The sequence below is a fragment of the Hylaeus volcanicus genome, chromosome 3 (genome assembly GCF_026283585.1).
Source record: "Hylaeus volcanicus isolate JK05 chromosome 3, UHH_iyHylVolc1.0_haploid, whole genome shotgun sequence".
Taxonomy (NCBI): Eukaryota; Metazoa; Arthropoda; class Insecta; order Hymenoptera; family Colletidae; genus Hylaeus; species Hylaeus volcanicus.
Window position 1 is genome coordinate 15,774,739 of NC_071978.1, and position 27,729 is coordinate 15,802,467.

The 27,729-nt window shown below is 32.2% G+C and overlaps 1 protein-coding gene across 2 annotated transcripts in view; it reads left to right on the forward strand.

The window, feature by feature from the left end:
* The window catches only part of LOC128873879 (uncharacterized), a 460,110-nt gene that overhangs the window by 402,283 nt on the left and 30,098 nt on the right, over window positions 1-27,729 (forward strand). For both annotated transcript variants that reach the window (XM_054117849.1, XM_054117850.1), the window contains 4 exons: window positions 15,443-15,553; window positions 16,091-16,315; window positions 19,797-19,951; window positions 26,515-27,291. In XM_054117849.1, coding sequence (XP_053973824.1) covers window positions 15,443-15,553; window positions 16,091-16,315; window positions 19,797-19,951; window positions 26,515-27,291 — 1,268 coding nt within the window. The remainder of the gene's footprint in view (window positions 1-15,442; window positions 15,554-16,090; window positions 16,316-19,796; window positions 19,952-26,514; window positions 27,292-27,729) is intronic.

The window sequence follows — 27,729 nt, forward strand, 5'->3', positions numbered from 1 at the left end:
TAAATTGTATACATCTTGGGTACACCTTGACTCGTTTTCTCATCAGCTTAACTTAGAAGTCTGGTAGAGGTGGTGAAATGCATTGTCCTATAGTCATGGAGTTGTCGTCAAGGTATTACACGCTCCCACATAGGTCAATGGCTTTTCAGTTCTGAACTAGACTCTCGTGCGTGGAGAAGTCGATAGTCTGAGTGATTCCTGACACCGAAGACTGTTCCGTTTGCCTTTGGTGATCCTGGGAGGACTTTCCAGAGACTCGACTGATCTCAAGCATTTCTTGGTAATTATGAACAGTAGTTCCGACCTCATCGATTTCAACTACCTTGAAGTATGTTGAAGAGAATACATCATTGGCAAGCGAACATCGTGAATAGTTAAACAATCATTTTGATGGTCGTTTTCACAAATATTTATTGGACCAACCTAAGAACTACGTCGTATTTTGTTTCTATTATTTTCCTCACTTTAGCGTCGCGAAACGTGAATGATCTTTGGTAATTTTTCGAGGGGAAGCATAAGCTACATCATGCTTGAATTTAGCATATGTTCATATTGAACATCTTTTTAAAATTCTTGAAATACTGAATTTATTTTACAAGACAAGTTGAAAATTAGCCAACTGGCGCTGATCTGAAAGAAAATTTTAGTCTCGCTTTATTTTTGATTCTTTAAATTTAATTAGTGTCATAATCATTCCAATGTAATTTAAGGCTGTTGAAATCTTTAAGTTTAGCACTACTGTAAATAATTACCTCTTCCTTGATTAGCTGTAAAAATCCTTTGCCATTCAAAGTTGACTTGTTTCTAGTAATATACTGTTACAATTCTTGAAAATTCGTCGCTAAATATTATCATACGTACATGATTTTAACAATCGATACGTACATAACTGTTCATTACATTAAAATAGAATGTATGCATTGAACAAGGTAATATTAGATAATCGTTATTTGTCTGCCATCCTCAAAGGATTAACCCTAGGATGAGTGCTGTGTTTGACTTCTGGGATAATTCGACAACTCGAACTGAAATTTGATTGGGTTTGAATTAGATGAATGTGTAGTGTTTGTGGATGAAAACTTGTTTTAAAGTTATTCCTATACATTGAATGTTGGTAAAATAGTCACAATGGTCAACACAACCTTTCTTACAATAGCTTGTAAAATATTATATATATATTCATTTTTTTTGTTCTATAACGTACCATTAATAACCACTGGGGATTCGTAGTAGACAACGGGGATTGACATTTTAGTCAAACCTTTTTGTAATTAATCTTTATATTCAAACTCGTACGATTATTGCTTTCCTTTATATTCATAATCTTTATTTTACAACTTTTATATTTACGTCACGTGTTTTTTATTTTCTATTTCTTCTAAAAGTAATTACCTTAAATAAATAACTTAAATTTCGAAACAACTGATTCATCTTACGCTAATCTTTCTTTTTGAAGTTTTGTAAATTAACTGTTTCATTGAAGAAGATTAAGGTTGAAACGTTTAGGTAAATAAAAAATAAATAAATATATAATACATATCTTTTAATTTATCGTTCGTTTCTTAATTGCTGTTTGAGTGTGTCATTGTTTAAATTAGGTTGTGTTAATCATTGTTACTATCCCATTGAAACCTAATTTTGTTTGTACAAAGCATTCATACGTTTCCTTTAACTATGTGCTACTGTACAAAAGTATAATTGCGTTCTCTTTACATTTCCAGAACTTAGTAAATATTTATATTGGCGATAAATGAATGTAACCCCGCGAGAGATAGTACGAAATCATTTATATCAGTGAAAAATAATTTGGTTTAAGCAAATCGTATGAAACTCTGACAGATTAAAGGCCACATGCCTAATCTGAGGTGTTAAGGAAATATAGTCGCAGTAATTGAAATTGTGGATTGTAAGCTCAATCTTTGCGATTATTGTCGAGTGGGATCCAACAACTCTGGTTGTACTGAAACTGGACACCGAGTCACTCGGCAGTTGTTGTTCTTGTTGTTTTTTTTTTTTTTCGTGTCACTAACTTTTCTGTATACGCTTGTCACGTCACTCATCATTCTGCATCATCGTTAAAGGTATGTATACTGTGATTTTATTGCCTCACTTTAATTTTAACAATTACTTTTTTGTGCTAATAGAATTTTAGATAACATCTATAAATATGTGGGACAATGATAGCAGTTACGATGAATAAAAAAAAAAAAAATAAAAGTATTGTTCTGAGTAGACTGAAGAAAATAGAGAACTATGCTCCGAACGTAAAAAGTTAGTAAAATATTATGAAACATTCTACAATTATTCTTAGAAAATAGTTAAAGAAATTTATTTAAAGGGGAAACATGTAAAATCGTACTTTTCAGAGAACTTCTTTCGATTGCTCTTCGATGTTAATTCCACCCTTAAGGTCTCGCTTATTAGGAGTTCTGTAGATCAGAATATCAAACTTTTATGGTACTTTTGGCGGTAGTCTTCAATTTAAAATAATCTGTTCTCAAATCGTCTCAAGTAGCATTCTACAAAGGACCATGTTTCGTTAGATACTCTCTAATATTAATGATGTATGAAATATTCTAAAACAACTAATCAAAGTAACAAGTACTTTTTAACTATTTAGAACCATGAAGATAGCATTTTCTTCCGGATAATTAATAATAATAGACGTAATTGTTGTTGGTAATTTGATCGCTGTGAGAAATATTTTATTCTTTCTTTCTGTTTTCGCCATTTTTCATTATTTCATTCCCAGATTTCGACACAACGAGTTTATATCTAATTCCTTCCAAATATTTTTATTTTGAACTTCTTCAAACAGAATGGTGATTGATCATTTGAGGTTACATATATTGATGTTTTAGTTACAGTCGTATATATCAGTTGAAGATTAAAGAATTATCTATATCGTTGTCCATCTCAAGTCCTCATTTTTGTTTTTCTTTATTTTTCTTCTCCTCCCTCAAATTATTCTGAGTATATAATATTAAAAATTTATAATCCAAATTTTGGAGATCGCGTCAAAACCCTTTTGATTCATTGGCGAAATATAAAAAGCAAATATTTCCGATCAGTCAGATGATCTTTAGGATAAAAAGAATTCATTAATGTATAAAGCATGATATATACGTATAAGAAGAAAGGTTGCATATAGAAAGATGAAAACAAATAAGGAATATAATAAAAAGGGCTAGAGTACCCTAAATTATTTCGTATTATGTTTTGTTTTCGATATCCCCAATATCCTTCATACATTCTAATCTATCTCAAGGAGGTCTGCATTCCTAACTTAATAGTTTCAATGTAAAAAAATGTAACATTTTATCGCATTTCTCAAATTACTAACAACAATTACATGTTTTATTATTAATTTATCACGATTTTTCAAACATTTTCATCGCAGTCATTTGATGTTTTCACACGACAACAACAGCGTTCGCAACAATAGGAACATATCAAGGCTTATTTAAGAGAAGAAAAGGTTCTATCTTACAATTACAAAGTAGGCTCGTTCTTACGGTTACAATCCCATGTAAAATCCTTGGAGAATTCTTGTAAAGAAGGTTTTATGTAGACAATAGCCAAGTCGAAACAGTACAAGCCCTGAAAAAAGGATTGTTCATACTTGGCCGAGCGTGAACAATGCAGTAGAACTTCGATTATTACAATAAAATGAGAAATTCTTGCAATAACGTGTAGGCTGACCAAGCGAGAGTAAGGTCTCTGAGCGGACGCGTTTCTTACGGTAGGTGGAATTAGAATTTTTCACCATTCCTATTAGGAGTACAAATAAGTTCGGTGTTTTTACATATATTCAGCTGTAATTACATTTCAAATTGAAATTTTTTTCTCGCCGATCGATGCCTTAAGGTATTAGCTTCACGCTACTAAATTCACTATGTAACTTTAACCTAATTGGTATATAACCTCGAAAAACAATAGATACTTCACATCATGACGTTTTCAAAAAGAGCACATTAGACATCGTATTCTTTTTGGATTTGAGTTGAAGAAAAATGCTGCTGAGGCTACAAAAATGACTCTCATTCATGCGACATATTATCCAGATATGGCCCCCTCAGATTACCATTTCAAATCCTTTGAAGAGTCGAAAAAAGCATTAATGAGTTTATCGAATCAAAACCACCATCTTTTTATAGAAATGGAATCCGCCAACTACCCGAAAAGTGGAAGAATTGTGTAGAAAGCAATGGTGATTACTTTGAAACATAACGTGTATTCCTTTTTCTTATAAATAAACATCGAATATATGATAAAAAGGCACCGAACTTATTTGTACACCTAACGTGGAACTTGAACGTGGCAGTGAGAATTATCGCGACTTTAATACGTTTATTTCGATTTACGAAATGGTTTATCTCCTAGTGTTATTGCTTTCAGGGGTACTCTTTCATGTTTACCAATTTCAAGCCAATTTTCATGATTTTTCTGCAGTTAAAATAATTGAAATTAACTTTTTGAATTCGGTATATCTTCGAAAGTCAAGTTGCCAAAAATTAATTTGGCTGTTTTAATTCCATTTTGATCTAGAGTCTAGAGAATGTTCAGCGTATGTATAGTTTTGTATAATCCAGTTCACTTCTACTCGACGATAGTAATATCACCTGTTTAATCCCAGATGGTAATATGAATGGTAAAAACCGGAAAAAATATACTTTTTCACATCTTTTACAGACTTAGAATGTCTCGTTGTATTTAACCATATTGCATTTGAGTTTATTTGTCAATTTCCCCGTTTGCATTTGAGTTTATTTGCCAATTTCATGATTTTTCTTTTGCATTGCACAATCATGTGCTCATTCGTTTTTCTACGTGGCCGATACGCTATTTTCTTTCTTTCTTTCTTTTTCTATATTTATAGTGTTGGCCCTAATGGATCGTTTACACTTTTCCTGTAACATTATATTTGAGTGATAGTCCTGTCGGATTATTAACACTTTTCTTGATCCGGTCTTGCTTATACAATTCACAAGTCTTACATATGTGTGTTTAGAATTCACCAGTCTTACACATACGTGTTTACAATTCACCAGTTCTACACATATGTGTTTTTTTTTCATTACATTTACAATTCGCATCGACAATCCTTCACACATTTGTTCAACACATTCTGTTGGGGCCCGCTGACCCCTCTCTAACTTGGGTATATACCTCGGGGTTGCTAAGCCGGTACTGTAGCTACAAACACCACTACAGCCCCTGAGGGCTTGCTATTTTCTTTTATCACTAACTGTGAACGTACCTTGTATTGCGTTTTAAAGTCTTTAAGCAACAAGGATATAAAAATACCTATTTATCCAAAGTATTAGAGTATTTATTTAAGCTACACCAGTAAGCAACCCCTAAGAGTAAACGTTCTCTTACAACGCATAAGATTGAAATCGAATGAATTTTTACTTCTGTCTCTGGCCTTCGATAGAAGGTGGAGCAAATTCAGCAATACACAGACCTGAAAGCTTATAACTATCATTTGGCATCGATTCCTAAATGTTTAGTGTCTGAAACCTGCACTCTATACAGGGTGTTCAAAAAAAAGTATTCAATATTTATATGGCGTATAGGGCACACTGTACTGAGTAAAAAAGCTTTAGTAAACATAGGTCCAATGGTCAACCGTTTCTGAGATATAAACATTTTTGTTTGCTAGTATCATAATTGACTTACTTGCTTCCATCGCATGCGATGTTTATGTCAGTGTTTATAAATTGCGTTCTGAATGTTCCCATTCAAGTGCCGACAATTTCGTCAATTTCATTGTTTCAATTTCGTGTATAGGAATACGTGGAAAATCTTCTATAAATATCGAAAACCCAGTAGTAAGTCAATCATGATACTAGCAAACAAAAATGTTTATATCTCAGAAATGGTTGACCTTTGGACCTATGTTTACTAAAGCTTTTTTTACTCAGTACAGTGTGCCCTATACACCATATAAATATTGAATGCTTTTTTTTTTTTGAACACCCTGTATATGTATTTTGGTTTACGAGTCAGTCGAGGGATACGAGTATAGGTTAGTTGACATTGCCATGTGATGTAGCGGGTGGGAATTAATTGCGAGAATAGGACGTAGCATAGTGGGACACGAGCATTGAGTTTTATCCTAACTGGAGTGTGAACCCCTGTAGGAAGAAATAGAGGCGACGGAGGTCCGAGAGAAATGCAAAATGGGTGGTTCCGGTATTATTCTATAGCAAATTTATTTGTAGAGGGAGAACAAACGTACGCCGTAACATAACCTACCCGAGCATCGCTGAGCATTGTCGAGTGAGTTACTTTCAGATTCTTTTGCGTCTAAAATTGGATAAATACAATATAAATTGAATTGTGACAAATAATAAAATTAGCTCTATATCAAATTGTATATATATGTACGATTTAAATTATGGTATGTAAATTATGTATACTATTTCATTATTATGTCATTATTATTAATGTTTCTATCGTTTTATATATAAATAAAAAGGAAATAAAGTTCAAATCTGTAAATAATTCCTAGTGCCGCGAAATTCAAACAAAGAGGAGTCTGTTCTCCCTCCACACATAAATTTGCTATAGGATAGCACTACCGGAACCACTCATCTTGGATCTCTCTCGGACCGGCTTTTCTCTTACAGTTCATACTCCAGTTAGGATAGAGCTTAATGGACACGAGACTCTGCGTTGACCACGCCCAGCGCTTTGGCGCATGTGTATTTGGCCCCTCACTCCTCGATAGTCGAGATTTAACTGATCCAATCAGCAATACTTATCAAGCCAGTACTTGCGATTCATACGTAGCTTCTCTATCTATACTTGTTATTTAGCGATCATTTTAATTGTATAGACCATGCAATGATCGAGGCTCTCGTACAATAATCAAGGTTGCAATAATCGTTGTTCTGCTGTACTGCTTTGCAAAACTTTACATGCCAATCGCATTTTTCATACACCTAACTGATCTTAACGAGTTTCTGGCGGACTATTAAATATATATGTCGTCTGTTTCATTTGTAAAGCACTTTATTATATTTTGTTAAAAGCATAAAATGTTAAGTGCGATTATATTTTTGTGATGCCTAAATCTAGATCTATGGCCTCTATTTTTCTGAATATTTGCTTGAACAAAATTATTTTTTGTTGAAATAGATTATTTCTTACGATATTTCGCGCATTTACGCAAGTTTATTACCATTATTGTTCTTAAGTTTGAAATTTGCAATACTGGAAGTGCGTATTTTCGCAACGCTGTATATTTATAAACAGTAAAAGAAATAATCAATTGTGTTATTTCGTTACTGCTGCACACAGAAAATTTGAAATTTTTCATCGAAATATCCCAAAAGCGATCAAATTAATTTGAAGCTTTATGTTATATTATTACAAAGTAGTATTTACCGCAGTAAATTAATATCTGTGAATACCAATTTGTTGAATAATACAGCATAATATATATCTTCTTGTTTCCCTCATTTTTAACATAACCTTTTTGATACTGGAAATGTAGTTATTCTTAAGTAAAAGTTATTAATTACAGAAAGAAAAATAATCAACAAATGCTTGGGGTCAACGAACACTCTTGACTCTTCTTGGGATTAAGACATCCCGCAAGTCAGTGTTTTTCAAACTTTTTTAACTGCGATCTAAGGTAAGATGTATCTTTTGGATCGTCAAGTGCACATGTAATAAAAAATTTACAGAGCGAGTGTTAAATATTACTCTATCAATATTTAATAATATAAAATTTTTAAAAGTTCTCAGTAAATGACAACAAAAATGAAAAAAAAACTAGGTTTTATTTAATACAATGCACTTGCTCACTTTTTTCACTCTGGAGTCGATGATGAACAGTTATTTTTCTTCATTTTACATCGAGTCAAGATTAAAAATCCTTGTTCACATAAATATGTGAGTCGCTGCGAATGATAGTAGTAGCTATATTCTTCCTATTTAATAATGGTATTTCTTACATAAATATACTGTAGCGATCTATTTATATTTTTAGATAGCAAGTTCAAATGAATTATTGATTCGGAAGTTTGTAAAGCAAACATTATTTTTTTCTTTGGTATTGTGACTTGTTGTATTGATGTGACTATTTGCAGTTTGAAAAACACTGCAATAAGTGATGTGGAGTTTTCGAGTATCACGTAATAAGCAATGAAATTAAACAGGATTTATGAGCTGGATGAGTGACATAACCTCATAGGAATCAATATTCTCATAATCGATGGAAATATCACAAAATTCTTTGATGGTCGTTTAACTCTCGAATGGTTAAGGCTGGTCCATTTGTGATCCATGCGAAAGTTTCTGTTTAAGATCTTTAAGGACAAAATATTTTCACCATACTAAACAAGATACTAGATTAAAATTCAAAGCAAATATAATGTCAAGAAATTAAATTTTAATTTTAATACTAATTGTAAAATATAATTCTTTCAAAACATGTTGTTTTTAACACTACTCTATTTACAATTTCACAATATTTAAATTTAATTATAAATACTTATTTGCAGTGATAGTAAGTACATACTAGAATACTGATATTTAATTATGAATACTTATTCACAATTTTTATCATGATGTGTTACAATCCCTAAATTTAAATGTAAATATTTGTTCGCAACATTAATGATAATATATCACGTTTCAATAACTATTTAAAATAAGGTAAAAATTAACGTATACATGCGTTAATACCCTTGAAGAAGTTCACATGTCTCAGATTGATACTGCAAAGTATATTTAGATGACATTAAGATGTAAACAAATCTATTCCCGCCTTTGTTATATGACGCAACCTTATATACCATTAAACCGCCATCAGGAATTTTCTGCGAGATGTTTTTTGGTTATCAAGGTAGTGACTTGTATTTGGTTACATGATTCGCCCTGTACATATTAATTTCGAATGAATACCGTAAAAAGTAAACAGAGACATCCATTGTGTATCAAAGCAGTGTTTGACGAGCTCGAATATCTTGTTTCATTTAAGAATTACAATGGAAATGACAAAAGGGCATATTGAGCATGTTATGTTATATGAAATGAGAGAAAGAAACAATGTGACCTTAGTAGGTATCGAAGATCATGTAACATTTTTTATTAATTGGAGGTCAGAATAATTTAATATGCAGATCACTATTAGCTTCATAATTCTTTTACTTATTTTCGCAAGTGTTAAGTTGTTCCACAAGTCTTCGCTTTTTTTGTGGATTTTAGATTTTAACGGAGTTGAAAGATGTTAATTTGATAAGTACATCAAGATCACTCACCCAAATTCATTTTTTTTCTATAAACATAATAAATTTTACTTTTCCTTGAACTCTGTCAAATGAACAAAGTATTTAATTTTGTTTATTAATTAAAAATAGTCAATCTAGTATCTACATTAGATATAGTTTTTTGATGGTTTAAATAAATACCACTTTTTTAAGTGTAATCAAAAAATACAAATAAAATTATATACTTGATTTTATAAAAATATATTTTTTGTTTATAAGAGCGAAGCTTGTGTTGTGGTTAGTATTTTGTAAATTTTAGTGTAATATACAGCATTGATAACGTTCCTAAAAGAAGCTCTTATCGTGGACCATAATGACACAAAAATTAATATATCGCTTTACCGACTAGAAAGACGATCACTTTCATTGTTAATTTTTTAACTACTGTTCGCTCTTTGATTTGTCAGTTCAGAATCATCAAGTGTAATTTTATTTTCTTCAAAGGCATACAAAATAAGAAGACTCGTGGAACAACTTAATATCGCACGCTTTTAATATCTGGAACTCCGTTTTTTGTTGAAATGTTTTACCTTACAATACAAATAAGATTTAACGCAATGCTATATCGAGCCTTAACTCCGGCTAATTAACAAGGTTAAATTTTCGCGTTTACCGCACTCGGAATTTATCGTTTTCGTTCAATTCCGTGAATTAGCAAGCGTTACAACCGACGCGGCTCTTTTTTTCGGTTAAACCTCTGGTGGATTGCGTGGTCGGATAAATCATTCCAGTAATCGGATATTTATTTGCAAGCTCGTGACCGCCATTTAGTTAATCCGAGGGAATCTTTTTGCACAGAGCTTGCCAACGTTCGCGCGATACGTTGTTTCGCGCGACGTCGAAAATATTTTTCGGCAAACGCCACTGCCGTTAGTTTTATTTACTCGAGCGATACGGAAATTTCAGGATAACGAGCGTGACTTTTTAACGACTACATGAGTTATCGCTGGTCGTTCGGTTTAAGTGACTAACTTAAATCAACTCGTAGTTAAATAGTCATAATTTCTATTTAATTAAAAGAATCTTCCACTCTAGAACCCTATAAAAAAACATTTCTTACTGAATTATAAGTAGAACAACTTACGAGTCTAAAATAATGAAGACCAACGTTTCTTCCCTTCATTACAAGCATTCTACAGGGTGTTCATCGTAATGATCCGCACGATTTTGTAAATATTACCGATTATTTGACGCGAAAGTGTTTGAAACAAAATTTAATTAGTATTCGGTCGGCTATAAATTTCAGTGTATAAGCTTTTCGATCAAGCTATTTTTCCATAAATAGTCAAGACCATATTTCTCAATCGAAGGACATTTTAAGGTCATAGTATAGTATGCCGTTGAAATCGGCTGTTAACTATTTACAACGTAATAAGGTTAAAATCAAATAGTACCATTTGAAAAAGTCAAGATAACCCTTACTTCTTATAAGAAGAAATTTGTTTGAACATTTTTTACATTGGTAGTCGATTAAATGCTAATTAATTTTTGTTTCAAACATTCTTTTTTGTCAAATTATCGAAAATGTTTGAAAAATCGTGCAAGCTATTAAACGATGAACACACTATATGTTACTACGTTACAATTCTTCGATTTGAAAAGTCTTCAAGTCTACAATTATCATGATTAAAATTGTAATTTACAATATTGGACACGTAAACGAGTACGAGGAATAATTTTTTTGACAAAGCACTATACCAAGATAGAACAATTTTTTACTAAAATTATAGGTGTCATTGAAATTCTTTCGTATAAATATATAAACAAATGCGATGCATATTTGTTATAAGTAGAAACCATATTAAAGATTAATGAATTTTTATAAACAATTATAAATTGAATAAAAGTTTTCTGAATTTTTAGATTTTGTGGAAAGTTTTCTCTAGAATGAATTGTTAGTAATTAGTTTACTATTGAAACAAACTTATGGTACGTATATTCTTGTATAATGGTTTTCGGTTGGATAACTGTGTTTTTCTTAATTTTTTTCTGAAAAATTTTTAATTATAGCTTTACCAAACAATGTTTGTTTATTTATACGTATTTCGATGGAACGTATGTTTTTTTATCGCAAATAAACATTAGTTTATTGGAAAATGAAAAAATATGTTGTTCGTAGTGGAGTGTTGAAAATAATGCTCTGTTCCGCTATTCTTGATATTTCTTTTTGACAAATTCAATTTATGCGAATTAAACAAATGACATTGCTTTGTATTCTGTTTGAGTATAGCTACGATCAGGATTATAATGAGAAAAAAATAATAATAATTGTTGAAACGAAACTTACAACAAAGAATAGTAACATTCTGCACAAAAAAAAATGGAACACTTTTTAAAAATAGAAAGAGATTTTTATTTAAAACTTTAGTTTTAAAGAAGATAAGTGAATATATGAATACAAAACATTTCAGCCATATTTCCGTATGAATGGAGTAGGTGCATGAATTCTTTCGTGTTCATATGAAATTACCTTACTATTCCCATAACTTCATGACTTTTTCGATTTTCAATCGACAAATTGAGAGATTTAAAATTGTATCCGCATAACATTTTATGCAGATTCGAATGATAAGGAATTGATTTTTTAAAATGTCTAGAGTAGGAGACTCTGCCGCACTGGCTACGGAAATAGTAGATCGCATTTTGAATTTTTGGGTTTGGTTCTTTGGTTGTCGACGGGAATCGATTCCGTTCCCGGATGGACGATTATTTGGAGAAACTCCAGGCGAATTGAGAGGGTTTCGAAGAGTGCAATTTGAGGAACTGAAATGCTCGACCATATGGGGCTCTGTGTATTTGTGTGGTTCGTCGTCGGAAATACTGATTTCTTCTTTACAAGTTTTCAGTGATCGATAGTGTGAATACATTATCCCGTTAGAACGTAATTGACCAACTAATATTACGTCTAAATTAGTGGTTACTGCCGATATTGATACTTGGGTGCCTCTTTTAAGGTCTAAATCGTTACGTGGATAGAAGTGTTAAAAGATGGACGTCGAAAAATAGACGGAAATAAAACACGTATGGAAGTTACTATTTGAAGAACAGTAAGCACAAATCAGCGACGTTCTTGGCATGGTATTGAGTCATTTCATAAGTAATAAAATCTCTAATTTTATAACGAATTAGCGACAAAACTTGAAAGCAAAACTTTTCTTTTTATGTTCCACTATAAACTTTAAAAGTTGCAATAAAGTAGAAGTGATGCAATGAAAAATTTCTTCATTCGAGGTTCGCGGTGAATATGTTGTAATTACTACTGCCATCGACTTTTAATTGATAACAACTTTAATGAATCCCCTGTGATTAATTTCCTGTTGCATAATGCGAACAATCAAACATTTCAATGATAAAAGAAAACACTGTAAACGTTGCTGAGAATACATACTTTATGATGATTTAGGATGATTTTTCAAATAATGGTGTACGGTTTGTTTATTAATTAATCTATAAACATATAAATAACTAAGCAATAACTTCCTTTTAATTTTCAGACAATAGACTAAAACTCATACAACATAAATTTTCAAACTGTTAAAATATCGTACCACGCAAAGAAATGTGAAAAAATCACGAGCCATAACAATATGTTCAATTTGAAGTCTGTGCAGTCAACGAAGAGTTTATACTCAAAGAATAAAGAAGAATCAATAATATTGCCTTAAAAATGTATAAAACGATGGCATGAAATTTATTTTCGAACCATCTGGAGTATCATAATGTATCATAATTTAAGAAACTTTGCTGAAGGGTTAAAATCGTCAAGAAATAAATAGCAAAATTCGTTCGACAAGGAACGCGTGAGTTACTTGAAAACTGGAACACGTTCATCCAAAATGCATTCAAAAGTAATCGCAACCATCGATCCTTGTACCATTTAATTGAAACTGTTCGACTTGAAACGTGTTTTATTTCCAAACGTCTCGTAAAGTTCCATTCAAAGCAGAAAAAGGTGGAGATTGCATCTTGTTGCATCGACGCACTTTGGTAAAAAATTTGCTGACATGGAGTCAGAATTCCTGAAATCATTGAACTTTTTCCTCTACCATATTTTTCGGCGCAACATTTTCGAGGCGTCGAGTGTGAATTTCGGGATGAATTCATCCCTTGTTTTTCAAGGATGACCGAGCTTCCTCGGTGATCGAGTGACATTTAGCCGAATAACCAGGATCTATATTCGCATTTGGTCGTGCATTCTGCCGTTACCTAAATCATTCACGTGTTCCTGCATTCGAATCGTCGAGTTTTCGGCTCTTCGCTGCATTTATTTCGGCTATATGTCGATTCTTTGATCATGATTGAGGCGACACGACGGCCGGCACGGAAATTCTCTTTCGGTCTGGGTTAGAAATGGTTTTTAATTTGCAGCGATAGCAGTTTCCGGAGCATCGGAAAATTCTTCGCCGGGATACGTTCGAAAGTTGTGAGAAAATATGGGTTCGATGAAAATGGAAATGCTCTTGTCGTACTTCTGTCATAGCTGAAGTTTTCATATTTGCTTTCCTCAAGAGAACACGCATGATTTACTAACGTTTCTATTTTCGATTTAAGACTTTTGCTGAATTCCTTTCGAAAGAGATTTGTATCGACAGTAACACGGTTTATAGTACAAGCGTATATAAAGTGCATGCTTATGAGAATATGAAGTTTTGGACGGCACGATTTTTCAGTCAATGTTCATTCGGCTCGCGTTCGGAAAATCCAATGAAAAATAAAGTAGCTCTAGCGAGTTTCACATAATATGTCTTTTATTTTAACCTTCTCAAATTACAAATGCAGTCCTCTTCGGTTTAATCTAAAATTAATAAAATGATAGAATAGACAATTTCTTGTTCGGGATTCGAGGAATGCTAGTATATTCATTAACAACATTATAGCTACATGTACTGGTTCTTTCGACAAAAATTAATATACATAATTTGTACATATAAAACAGTTTGTACAATACTATTATGGGGAAACATGAAATAATAAAGTTAAATTTTGAATTAAATGGCATATATCTTTATATTTATCATTATATATTATTTAATTTTTCGTTTGTAAGAAAATGAGAATGAAAATTAATGCACTACTTTATTATACTTACTTAAGATACATATAGTTTAGATAATCATTATAGAGTAATTAAAAGAATTTCAAAAATTTGAATTAATGGAATAATAATAAGAATAATAAGAATAAAATCGTAAATTTATATGTATGATTACAAATATGAAAATATATACACATACTGCTTTGAAATTTGAAAATAATTATTGTATATACTATTATTAGAAGGAAACAGCAGACAATATAGGTCATTATAATAATATACACTACTTAATTGAATATATATAACAAAGATATCTTTGTATTTATCTACATTGTTTAGTGTCTCCTCACAATGGTGTTTTATTTTGTTTACATATCACGTTAATATTATAGATAACAGGTGTCTATTTTGAGTTTGTCTGAAATATTGAGGAGAATTATTTAATTTATGTTTTCCATACATAAAAAGTATTATCGCATATATTTCCTTGTATAAAAGTTCAATTCTATAGTCATTCGATGGATAAGACCAATTATGAAACGGAATCCAACGTGAGAATAATCATTGTATATACCTTTATTGATAATTTGTGTTTTTAATTATTCTGAATTCTATTGTTGCATAAAGTCTGCATATATAGTTTAAAAAATCTGATATTTTGAGCGATGTCTATGATCCAAGATGTAATTTCATTGAAGCATTCTTCAACCTTTTGTTGTTAATTTCTTTTTTTCATATTATACATTGATTTATAAATAAAAATCTATTTTAGTCTGCACTGAAAATGATTATCTATAGTGCCGAAGAATATTCGTTACTGAAAAATGTTATAATGCGATATATATATATATATATTATGTTAAGCTCGCTAAGCGATTCTTTTTCTGATTTTATCTGAATTTCCTAAGAAATATTTAAAATGCTCAGACAGAAGTTAAATTAACGTTGACACGAAATAATGTGCAAAGCGAATTTAATAGGAGTTAAAATATAATTTAGCATATCGTATTTCGCGACGAGAATTTTACTTTATCATTACGTTTGCATGATATACATATGGGCATTACATTTTTAAAACACTTTGATCGTTCTTAAGTTTACGGTTCGTTGAATGGTGTTACAGCAATGCCGATGGAACCAGTGGGTTTTCCACAAATGGGTGTTGGACTTCAAGGTGGCCTTCAATTAGTCAGGGATCCGACGACAGGTCATCTTCTTCTCATCCACGCTGCAGGTTGGTATCGAAAATCATGCATAAGGTATAGTTTGACTGACCATGATAGAATTTCAAAGATTTAAATTAATGGATTAGACTAATAAAATCAATTGCAATAAAAATAGATGAGCGAGCACAGTTTTTATTATTTTGTTTCAACCTTCCGGCCATTAATTAGCTGCGGTCTTCTTCAGTAGTATATGTAATTGTTTTTCTGCATCAAATTAAAAGAAATATAATTCCACGTAATAATAGAATAGCAGAAAACAATTGACAGAGATTTCGTACAGATGACAAAATTGAGTGTATTAAAAGTAAAAGTATAATAAAGATATTAAAAGATTTGACATGTGCGAAAAGTAAAAACTTGCGCATTTTATAATAACGTAAATAGCAATGCGATAACAATAGTAATAGGAATGAAAATATAATTTTAATTGTAAATTATAAATTACAATTAGCTTATTTATTATATTTATGATGAAAACTATAATTGTAGATAGTAAAGTTTCATTGTATTATACAGTAATAAGAATCACAATTTTCCACCGACAGAACAAATGCAGCAGGCTGTAGTGTGGCCAAATTACTCGAATCATAATAATGGAAACGTCGCGCCGCCACCTCTTCTGCTTCCGCCGCCGCCACCGTCTCTTCAGCTTCTGGGCGACATCGGTGGAGCAAGGTTGGTCCTCACTGAAAGCAAAAGAAAGCAACAGAGCACTCTGCCTATTGTCAAGATAGAGGCTGACTGTGGCAACAGCCCCGCCACTATAATCAGTAAGTACTATATTTATGCCTTCCTGTTTTATAAACGAACTAGATACTTAGGCAATTAGGCACTTGAGGTAAAAATAAATCATCAAAAATTATACGCTAACCAAGATAGGAAGATAGTTCCGTAATTTACATTGTGCGCCTAAAATGACTTATTCTGATGTGCACATTTAACCCTTTGTACTCTGCGCCCTCTCGTTGCAAAATGTGCGAACAGGAATCGCACTACATTAAATAGTCTAACTTTGAAAATCTGTCTTTTTTTGTATTATTAGACTTGATTATAATCTACGTTGAGTTTTGTCATATAAAGTGAATTTATACGATTGTTCTTAAAATTTGTGTTTCTGGAAGTAGAAAATTCTTCCAAGACATATTTAACCGTTTCATTGGTAAATATATTTTACATTAAAGCGTCGACAGTCCACATTTCCGTTAATTCATTTGTATTCATAATTCATTTGTATAATATTTCAATGAATCGTAAAGGGACTTGCTATAACTGCATGTAAATTCTAAAATTCCACGAAAATGTGACAATAAAAATTTAACTATAACTATAACCATTAAGAAACATGCAAATTGTGAACTTATATTATCTTTAACTAATTCAGGGGTTCCTTTTATAATACCTTTTAATTTATATTCGCTTTTAATTTTGAGATTATTTTAACTTTTTATAATTTTCATCGTATTAACAAACCGTGACTAGATTACTTTCTTTTAACAAATTTCATATTTGTTCGTGACATGTTAAGTTATCAATCTATAGACTAACAAATTTAAAAAAACTAAATTCATCCTTAGAAATTATATTTCTATATTCTATAATATTGAAATACTTCTTGCACTAATACAATACAATACCAAAAGTATGTTCTACTTAAAAAAAAAAAAAAACGTAGCCCTTGTAATCTTGAATTATAATTCGTGTTCTCTTTTATCAATCTTTACTAAACAATTACGTTAATTTACAATACATGCAGTAGTAAATTATTTTTAATTTTACTTTTTGTACGAAATTATTTTGAAAATGAAATATTTATTATTGTTTTTATAAAAAACCTCAATTCAGCATAAAAATCTATATTATTCGTATTCTACTTTAAGTAACCTTAAATCTAATTAATTTTATTTATTAAAACACTAAACCTTCCATTTAGCGCGCATTCAGTGGGCATCTGTTGCTAACGATCACTTACAAAAGCATAATCAAATACACCAGTCTGCTGAATTCGTCATTTCATGTGCAACAACGTAATACTACACTCGAGACAGAATAAATTGCCCCTATCAACGTCATAGTGTGGCTGTCACAACGATACTGTTCGGCTACCCTGTCGCTTGCATCATCATCCCTTCATTGCCTCGAAGGAGTGAAAGAGAAGAGACTCGGGACATATGTCTCTGACGTGTATGTATGCCACAAGAGCCCGGGTACGTGACGAAACTGTAAAAGCTGTAGTCGTATCTGGCATGATTCATAGTTGAGGAAATGAGCTTGATCAGATAATTTTTCTGTTAACATTTGGCTAAGAGGGATGATAATACCTGGAACCTGGGTATTGGATAAAAATATCGATAAAATTCTGTCTTATATTTTTGAAGAATTTAATTAAAGGTTCTCCAAAAAGGGCTTTAGGACTTTGTGTTTTAAGAAAAACAACTGGTATGGAATATATTTGATTTGTATAATTTATTTACTATATCTGTATGTATTTATATTAGTATGTGCACCACGACTACGTTGACGGATATATTTTGTTATTAAAAACCAATATTCTACAGCTCCTTATTGGAATACACATTATTTAAAAATGTCAAGAATTGTATTGGCTCAGATATCGAAAGATTGGAAATCAGAATTCTCTAGAGTTACAGTTATAATTTATAAAAGTGTTAAAATAAATAAATACGTTTCTTGAATTATTCATAGAATAACATATATGTTTATATTTATGGTTTAAAATTTTCTAATTTCCAAGTGTTTACCTATAATTTGTGGGTCTTCTTCAGAATTAAATTGTATAACGTGAAGATACACAGAGTATAGTTAAATTGTAATAATAACAATAATCTAATACTTAATGAATTTGTACATGGGATTGTCTGATATAATGTTTATCATCCATCGTGACTTTTCCTCATCTTTTTAATAATTTTGTTACAAAAACGATAAATTTTATTGTAAAAATTGATACTTAAATTTCTATTCAAAAATAGAATTTTCCCCCGGTTTTGTAATTTCTTTTTGCACTTCAGAATCTTAATTTATCAGTTTAATGTCTGCAGAACATAGCTCTACTTTCAACAAAGTATAAAACGTTTTATTATCGCAGTCTGTAATGTAGGTGCTTAGTATCCATAATACTAACGCGATAAAATTCTTATGACTCCGTTACTTTTATAAATTTTAATAAAATCTTTTAGGAGTATATTCTTAAGACTTTAAGTAGTAAGAAAAGGCGAAAATCAATATCTCGAAACTGATAGCTGAATTAGGATACATCCTTAGCATTGTGTCTTGCTTTTATTTAGTTCATTTAAAGGATTTCTCATTTTACGATGAAAAAGGAGTTGTTGAAATAAATAATTTGACATTACTACGTTAGATGAAATTATTTTTCTGGAAAATCAATTTTTTATCGTTAATGAAGATAGATTGATTTGGTTAAAAACCCTCTTACATGTAAACAGGAAACAGGTCAGAATTTTAGAATTTTAGAATAGAAAAATATACAATATTCATTCTTATATATTAATATGAGACAATATATTTTTATGTCAAAATCTATATATATAAATAAAGATTGTTTTTGTTTGTGTGTATTCGATTAAAGTAAAACCAAACCTATTTTAAATTTGCCTCTCAAGTTGCTACATTCGTTACATAATGATAAATGTACGGAATGTGTTTACGTTGCACTATATTCTGTTACGGATGGAGGGTTTCTAAATAGGAATTCGTACAATATAGGAACAATATTAAGCCATAAACAATAAAAAAAATTAATAATCAAGATGCCAAGACTTGTAAATGCAGTTAAAATGGTGAATATGTAGATGTAACAAAACTACTAGTGAAATATTTAATAAACTATTGTTCAAATATATTTTGATTATGGTGTAAAAAAAAAAATACACAAGATTTAGTGAAATTCATGAATAATTTCATAACTATTTCAGATAATTATTAGAATTAAAAAACTATCCACATACTTTTAAGCAGCAATGTATACACGCGCGAAATACGCCAAGGCATAATTGTATAAAGATTCTATGTTTGACCACGTTGCAGCGACAGGGTTATGAACTATGCAACGTTATTTTTCTTTAAATTGTGCTCGGAATGCATAAAGATTAAAAACCGCTGATGTAAAAATCGGTAAATAAACAGAAAACGAGTCATGTTTGTGCAACAAGTTTCAATGAACCAGAAGCGAAAATCATTCCCTAGATAACGTTGAAATCCTAATTCCCGTAGCGTCAACCGAGTCGACAAAGGCGTTGCAGACCGTGACTTCGATGACAGGAGCCATCGTGCCGGATACACCCCTGGTGACCACTCTGCATTATTACCCTCATGCACCTGCATTGGTCCAAATTAGTCAAGCAGCGCCGATGCACTGCAGATCACAGGTAAGTCAGTTTTTGCTACTATTCGTTCTCGTTCTCTGACGTCCCTCTTTCTTCGTCACTCCGTAGGGATGTTCGATTCTGAATTTTCTACAACATCGATTTTTCTTGAAGTGATTATCAATTGCGTTTTTATTTTATTCGTGTGCGTATAATTTTTGCACGAATCGGTCCTTTTAGCTAAGAATCTTCGATTCGTTCATCCTAAAAAGAAACGCAAATGACCATGATTTTATATCAAGTTTTTACCATGTTTTTTCCCTGAATCTATTACGTTTTCTCATTAAACATTTTTGAAGAATTATTGGAAAGTATATAGAGTTATTCAATTCCTTAATTTTGCAGTTTATTCTGCTTTTTCTATTACAGCCTTGTGCTTAATTTACTTATAACTGTTAACATATAAACAATTTTGCATATAATAATTAATATTTGCAGACAATAATTTGTCGGAATAAATGTTACTCTGGAATGTTGCGATATAAAAGCAAATTTAAGATTACTTCAATTGTTTTTGACACATTTTTCAGAAAAACTTTCAACTTTTTTTCTGCAGCATTGGTTAGCTCAAGTAGTTGATTGCATTTATTACATAATTATTCCTCCATTTTTAATCACTACATAGTTACATTCTTCTGAAACGGAAACATACTAATATTTTTAACAGATAGAATTATTTATCTTGTATAAACACTATAAATGAATGAATTGAAAATTCAAATTTAATGGGAGTCTCAAATAACCCCAGAAGTTTGCTTTCTAAGAATAAGTATTTTCAAATGTTTGCAACATTATTATTATTAAATTCATTACCATTGAATAAATTTGGCGAAAAGTAATGATTAATTTTATATAATACTTATCACTTTATCAGTCAATTTATTTTTGCTGGTTCCATCAGCCACCTAGGTTCATTTTGTCCGAACTTTTCCATGAATTTAAAAAAATTCAATATCACTCTTTGATATATTTAGTATAATATCAAATAATTCTTTTAAGTTATAACACTTAAATCTACAGTTTTTCTATTAAATGTATCTAGTCTGGTTAATCTTTTTTCTTTTGTAACATCTAAAATATGAACATGCAGATCAAATTTACAAATTTAAAAATACACTTGAGGTATAAAGAGGTCTTTATACTCGGAGCTATTTCATTACAAATTATGCAAATAGAAACACGTCATATTAAGTAGTGTAACTTTAGATCCATATTATTTATTGTTATGATATTTAGTTTGTATGGATTTTTAGACGCCGAAGAGTATATTTATGACAAGAAATCAAAATTTTATATCTTATAATATAATAAATAGTTATTGATATACACTGAAAGTGCCCTTCTTTTAGGCTTCTCAAATTGCACTATGTCACACGAAGTATACTCGTGCACCTATCTTTTTTATACAAATGCTGCTTACTGCTTTTTTACCGTGTTGACACCACTGCGAATATGTAATACTTCACACGTTCTCTTTCTGCATAACACCGGCTCATATTTTGTTATACAGGGAGAGTCAATAAGAATTGTCACCTGAATTCGTTATTTATTCATCTTATCAAAAAATGATTCAAATAAAATTTATTATATTTGAGAGGTGTACTTTTATTTTTGTATAGCTTATATTTTTTAAGATATCGAAGTAACATTAAAGTTAAATGGTACCGTTTTTGCATCGCATTGAAGATACGAATTCAACAACCTATAAGGTAACCTTCAATTGACCTTGAATCCCAAGACCTTGAAGCTCTATCGTAAATACTAAATTTCATTTAAAATATTTTTTAATAAGGTGAATAAATAACGAGTAATTTTAGGTGTGAATTCTTATTGACTTACTCCGCGATAAGTACCACATTTCTATCTACCTTTCCGTGCCATTTGAATGGAGAACTTCAAGGAAGTATATATTTTTTTTTGTTAAATTTACGCTTCCGTAAGTTCATCCTTATATAACCACTAACGAAGTTTGCGAGACTTATGATGTCCCTTCAAAGTGGTCATTTAAGTGCAAGGGATTAGTAAAAGTAAAAAATCAATTTTTCGAATCAATTTTTAAGAGATTGCTTTCGACACGATTTTACAGCGAATATAGTCATTTCGAATGCGAATCGCTTATGAAATCGATTTTTTCTAAGAATCAAACATCCCTAGATGGTTCCATCAAATTTCTGGTGTGACAGAGAGGAGCCCAACCGACGTAAACGAAGAGAAGGGACGACAGTAATTATGCCAGGCTCAGGGCGCGGCCCGGCCGTTCGCATAATGCGGAAACGTTGTGGCACATTGTATTAATCATGCGCAAACCGATTTGCATCGCTATCTGCATAGATATTACGAACCGGCACGCTGCTGGTAGGCCCCGCAATGCCGGTGACGTTCAACGTTTCCTGTCGGCTTGTTTGTCGCGCACTCCTGTTCGATCTTTGTCTTCCTTTTGCACTACATTTTCTCGTTGACCCTCGTATGTTTTCACTTTCCCCGTTTCCTCCGGCTTTTCTTTTGTCCTGCTGCTCCCTTTGTACCCTCTTTCTCTCACTTCTCATTCACTTGTTGCGATTTGTTCCGTTATTCTCTTTTTTACCGTGGGTCAAGGCATGGCTCGGGTTTCTTGAGCGATAAAAGGGGTCGTTTTCGGGAACTTGTATTTTGGAAACTAATTATCGCATTAAATTCGAATGTGGTACCTCTGTTTATTAATCTTCGAGTTATCAATCTATGTAATTGTATAATTGTTTATGCAAATTTATATTCTTATGTATACAGACAAAACATTGAAATCTAAATGAGAGTATCTATTATCTTTTAAACACTGTAGCGCGTATTTTATTGTTTATATTTTATACATTTTTGCATTTGTGCACATTCTCATACATTTTTACAATTTAATTATGAATATTGCCAATTATTGGTACTAAAATTATTTAAATAAATACAAAAATAAGAAAGTGAAGTCTAGAATCCACAATACAAGAACGTAAATTCCTAATCAAAATAACAATATTTTGAGAGCATAAGCTGCAAAATGCGAAGAAAATGTGCATATAAAACAAAATAAAGAAGAAATACATAACTAAATAAGGAACGAATATAAAAATAACAATACATACAAATATAAAATAATTTTTGTTTCTAAATAAATTGTTTTTACAGCAGTCAATAACACTATGAAAGAATCATACTTACATTCTTAACATTCTCTCCATATCATGATAATAAGTACGAGTTCATGGGTGTACAATGTACATATGTTTATACGAACTTTTTTAAAATTATTTTTGTATGTTAAACTCACCTCTGAAATTATACCCACATTTTCGTCCAATATCTCTTGTAATTCTTCAATGCGACACAAATGCATTAATGAAGCATGAATATCAAAATTTGTAGGATCGATCAATAATATAAATATACATATAAACATGAATGTCAATTTCGCGTCAGATTTCTTGTGAAACGTTTTCCTTGTCAAAACGTGGACCAAACGTTCAATAAACGGTAATCTCCGGCTGATTAAACCTACGAATAACGAGTGGATGAGGTAAGCGTTCGACGTTCGATTTATTCACTTTTAAATTGAGCAACTTAAATTTTCTGTGAATACGATTAGCATTAATTTATAAAGCAAGGGGAAATGAGATTTTTCTTATTAACGAAGAAAGATAGAAGTTGATTTCATAAAATCGGAAGGAAATTATTCAACAAGTTAATATTCTTCACTTTTAGTTTGCCATTCGAGAACATTAAGACGCTTCGGTTGTTAAATATTCCTCATAGATTACAATACATACAGTCTTTTTTCTTCGTCTTTTATCTTATTTATTCGCGTCTTTCCCTTCTTTTATTCCTTACTTCTTCTTTCATCCATCGAATCCCTTTCACGACCTCTGCGTTGAAAGCTACTTCTTTTCAATTTTCTACGTCAGTTTCCTTTAAGGAATAATGGTTATTGTGGTACACTCCGATAAGCTTTTTTGTACCCTGTTTTTGGCCGTACAATGTTTTTGCTCGATTGTCGATAATCGATCGTCGTCGTGCAGGTGTATAAAAATATGCATGAGCAAACATACCATCTCTATTTTAAGGACCATTATGATAGGACTAAAATGTCCGTACAAAGCATACATGACAAAATTCTTATTCAGATAAAAATGGCAAGTAACGAGTACAAGGTAACTTAAAAACGAAAAGAAATACTGAAGATACAAATGAAGGTTGAGAATTGAGATACAAAAATAAATATTTTGCCATGAACAAATAACAATTTTAAAATACAAGATGAATCATGTATATCTGGACCTCAGAGATAAACTATGATACAAAATCAAACTTTTCTATTGCGATTAGAGGCAATAGATTTTTTTAACAAAATTGAAAGTTGAAAGTTTTAGCAGTCACAGGAAAAAAAGTGTAATATCATATTCGTAAAATAGACTTATCAAATAGTAAAATAGTAGAATCAATTTTACTTAATTAAATAATTTGTTTAATTGTTCAATAAAAATACTTAACTATTTGATTGAATAAATGTTGTAAATAAATTGCAATACGATAAGTGCATTCGTACAGATCCAAAGGTACAGATATACATGATTCAGTCGTTATTTGTTATCTCAGTAAAATTTTACACATCTTTACTTACTTCTTCCATTAACCAAATCGACTCCTTCGTTGACGTTACCATAAGTAGAGGTTTTATTTAACGCTTCGCGAATTAGATGCACTAATTCTTTGCTTGGTCTTTGGACCATTAACTTTTAGCGCTATGCATACAAATTTTAATAAAGTTGGACAAAATAGCCGCCCTAGAACCAATTACATATGAAAAAAGCGATAAAAACTTCAAAGTGAACACACGTGATGTAAATCGTATCATTACCATAGTTATATTTTTTGGATTTATCAGCTGATGTTAAGATGTCGATACTACTTTTTCATTATTCATACAATTCACAGTTATATAAAGTATAATTTCAAGGATAACACGGAAATATATAACAATGTCTAAATGTTTACATTTTGCTGTACATGTCATCGCTGAACACGTATTCTGTACCGCATGTCTACTTGAAAGTTTTATTCTTGACAATCATCATTGACATTAAAGCGTCTGCTTAGTTTGCAGCTCTAAGACATAATATATTTTATTCTGGTTATTTCAAATAAAAAATAAAAGTGATTCTTAGTCTGTGTTACTTAACTAATAAATTAAAGTAATTGTAGTATGTTAAAGAAAAAAGTCGATTTCTCAGAGAAATATGTAGTATCTCTTCAAATTGTGAAGGTAGAAGAATATATTCTTTTTACGGCGTATTACCAAAAATGTGGGATTTTTTTCCAAGACTAATTACTTATGTTAATACGAATCGAAAAATCTTTTTCCATTTTACTATCTAAATTTCGTTATTTATATATAAACTGTTAATGTTATTTTCTTAATGAATGTGTGGATACGTGTTTCTCTTTGGTGAATGCGTATGCGCGAAGCACAATTAACTGACTAGGCTATAAATGACACGCATTGAGACTTTTGAGTCGCATCGGTAAACTTTAATTGCTTATGTTTAGAAAACAGTGGTTCAGATTACAAGAATATGGGAAAGGAATCTGTAATTTCTTGATACGAGAAATAATCCTAGAAGAAGGTCCTACATTTTTGTTTATACTCTGTGCATAAAATTCCAAGTAAACGGGTGCATTGAATCCCAAGATTTATGCCAACCATCTTGACAAAATTCCAGGTTGAAATAAATATCTTTAAAACTTAAGAGTTCACTTGAAGCTTCTATAATATTGTCAATTTTTCAAATTTCACTATAATCTTATTAGCATAATGTCTTGAGATTTGATTACTTTCAAACTAAGCAGACCACTGTAAAACTCTTTTAAATATGGACGCAAGAGTGCTTGTATGGTAGCAGATATTTCAGCACTTCCGTGTCCTTCCAAATTCGTTTTCGTCAAACAGCTGTCAAGGTAAATTTGTCGATTTTAAGTGCTCGACAGCATCGAAAGAACTCTTTTTCAGTGCTATCTGCTAGAAAATTTTGCTTTCGATGCAACTGTTAGAGATAAAAATATCAAATGGACATGCACTAACATAGCTTGTGTCAAGACAACTGAACCTTCAAAGACATCTCTGTCTATATCGTTGCTTCTGTTTTGATTCGTAAGCAAATTCAAGAAACAAAAGAGACAGCACTTTAGGCACAAATGTCCTTGAAGGTTTAGTCAACTTGGGAAGGACTATTAGCTTCGATTCAGAAACAGTTCATCGATAGTCGTCTTCGCGCGCACTAGCACAGCTCTTATCAAGACAATTGAACCTCCAAGTACACTTTCGTCTACACCGTTGTTTCTGTTGTTTCACGGGTGGAACGCCGCGAGACGAAAGAGACAGCGCTGTAAGTACAGGTGTTCTTGAAGGTTTAGTCGACTTCACAAGGACTGTAGCTCCGATTCAGAGACAGTTCACTAATAGTTGCCCTCGTTATTTCGTCCAACTTTATTGAAATTCACCGCTGCTTAACGCCCCAGTATTTGACCCTCGAATATCCTGCGTGCAGCAGCGAAATTCGTTTTTGTCGAAGGCGACCTCTCCCGTGTCGTGTCTGACGCCGCCGCCCGAGGTGACGACGATCCACGCGATCGAGCCACCTGAAGTGGCGCCGATGGTCGGCGTCCAAGACGCTTCGAACCAGACCGACGCCCCGGAGCCAGACGACCAGGAGCCGCCGCAGGTGGATGCGTGCGTGAAACAGGAACAGAACCTGAGTCCCTGCCAGCTACAGAATCCGACCAATCTGACCACTACCACCACCAACATGACGAACATGACCAACTTCGAGATCGTGGCTGCCTCGCCGGAGAAGGTGTGCAATGTCGTACGAATAACGACCACCACGACCACCGTGAACCCTGCCGTCTGCGGCTTCGTCGGCAAGGTGGACAAGGCCGAGAACACAATCATCAACATGGCCGATTGTCCGAAATACTCCATCACGAAGGAGTGCAGGAGCGTCACGGCGATCGACAGAACCATCGAGCACGTGGTGGCTAGACAGATGGACAGGGAACACGACGACAGGGGACACCCGGACGAGGAGCACGACGAGTTGTTCGCGGAGGACGGTTTGTCTTGCAGGGACATCAGAAACGGACCAAGGATCATCGAAATCACCGAGGAAAATTGCGACAGCTTCCACGAGAATCTCGAGTTCTTTGGAAGAAGGAGAGATCACTCGTTAGACCGTCATCGAGACAGGAAGAGAAGCTACGTCGCGGAGTCTGCCGCCGGTGAACAGGACCACGAGGATAACGCGGCTGCTGCTGAGAAGAGCGAGGTAAGGATCGAATAAATATTCACTCTTTATTCGTTAAGTTTGAGAAATACGTAATCCTCGAGAACTCGGGATGAGAGGATGTGTAGTGCGTAACATAAAGATATAGGTTTAAAGGCAAGTGTACTCGACTGAAAGTTTCTAAGCTGATCTATCTATGATCATCTTAATAACAACTTTTACAACTGTGTTACGTATTTTTATACTTTATCTACTTTATTACCGAAGTTCAAGTATTGGGTCGGAAAGAAAATACCCGCAGAAATTCTTTCGCATTATTTCATATCATTTTTTATGTAATATTTGTTTCTATTAACCGAACAAATGATTTATGGCTAGATTGCGAATGTTTATGCATATACGTCAAATGGAGATATATAAAAATCTATAAGAAATAAATAATAAATAATATAAATGCAAAAATATGCAGTCAGTGTAATA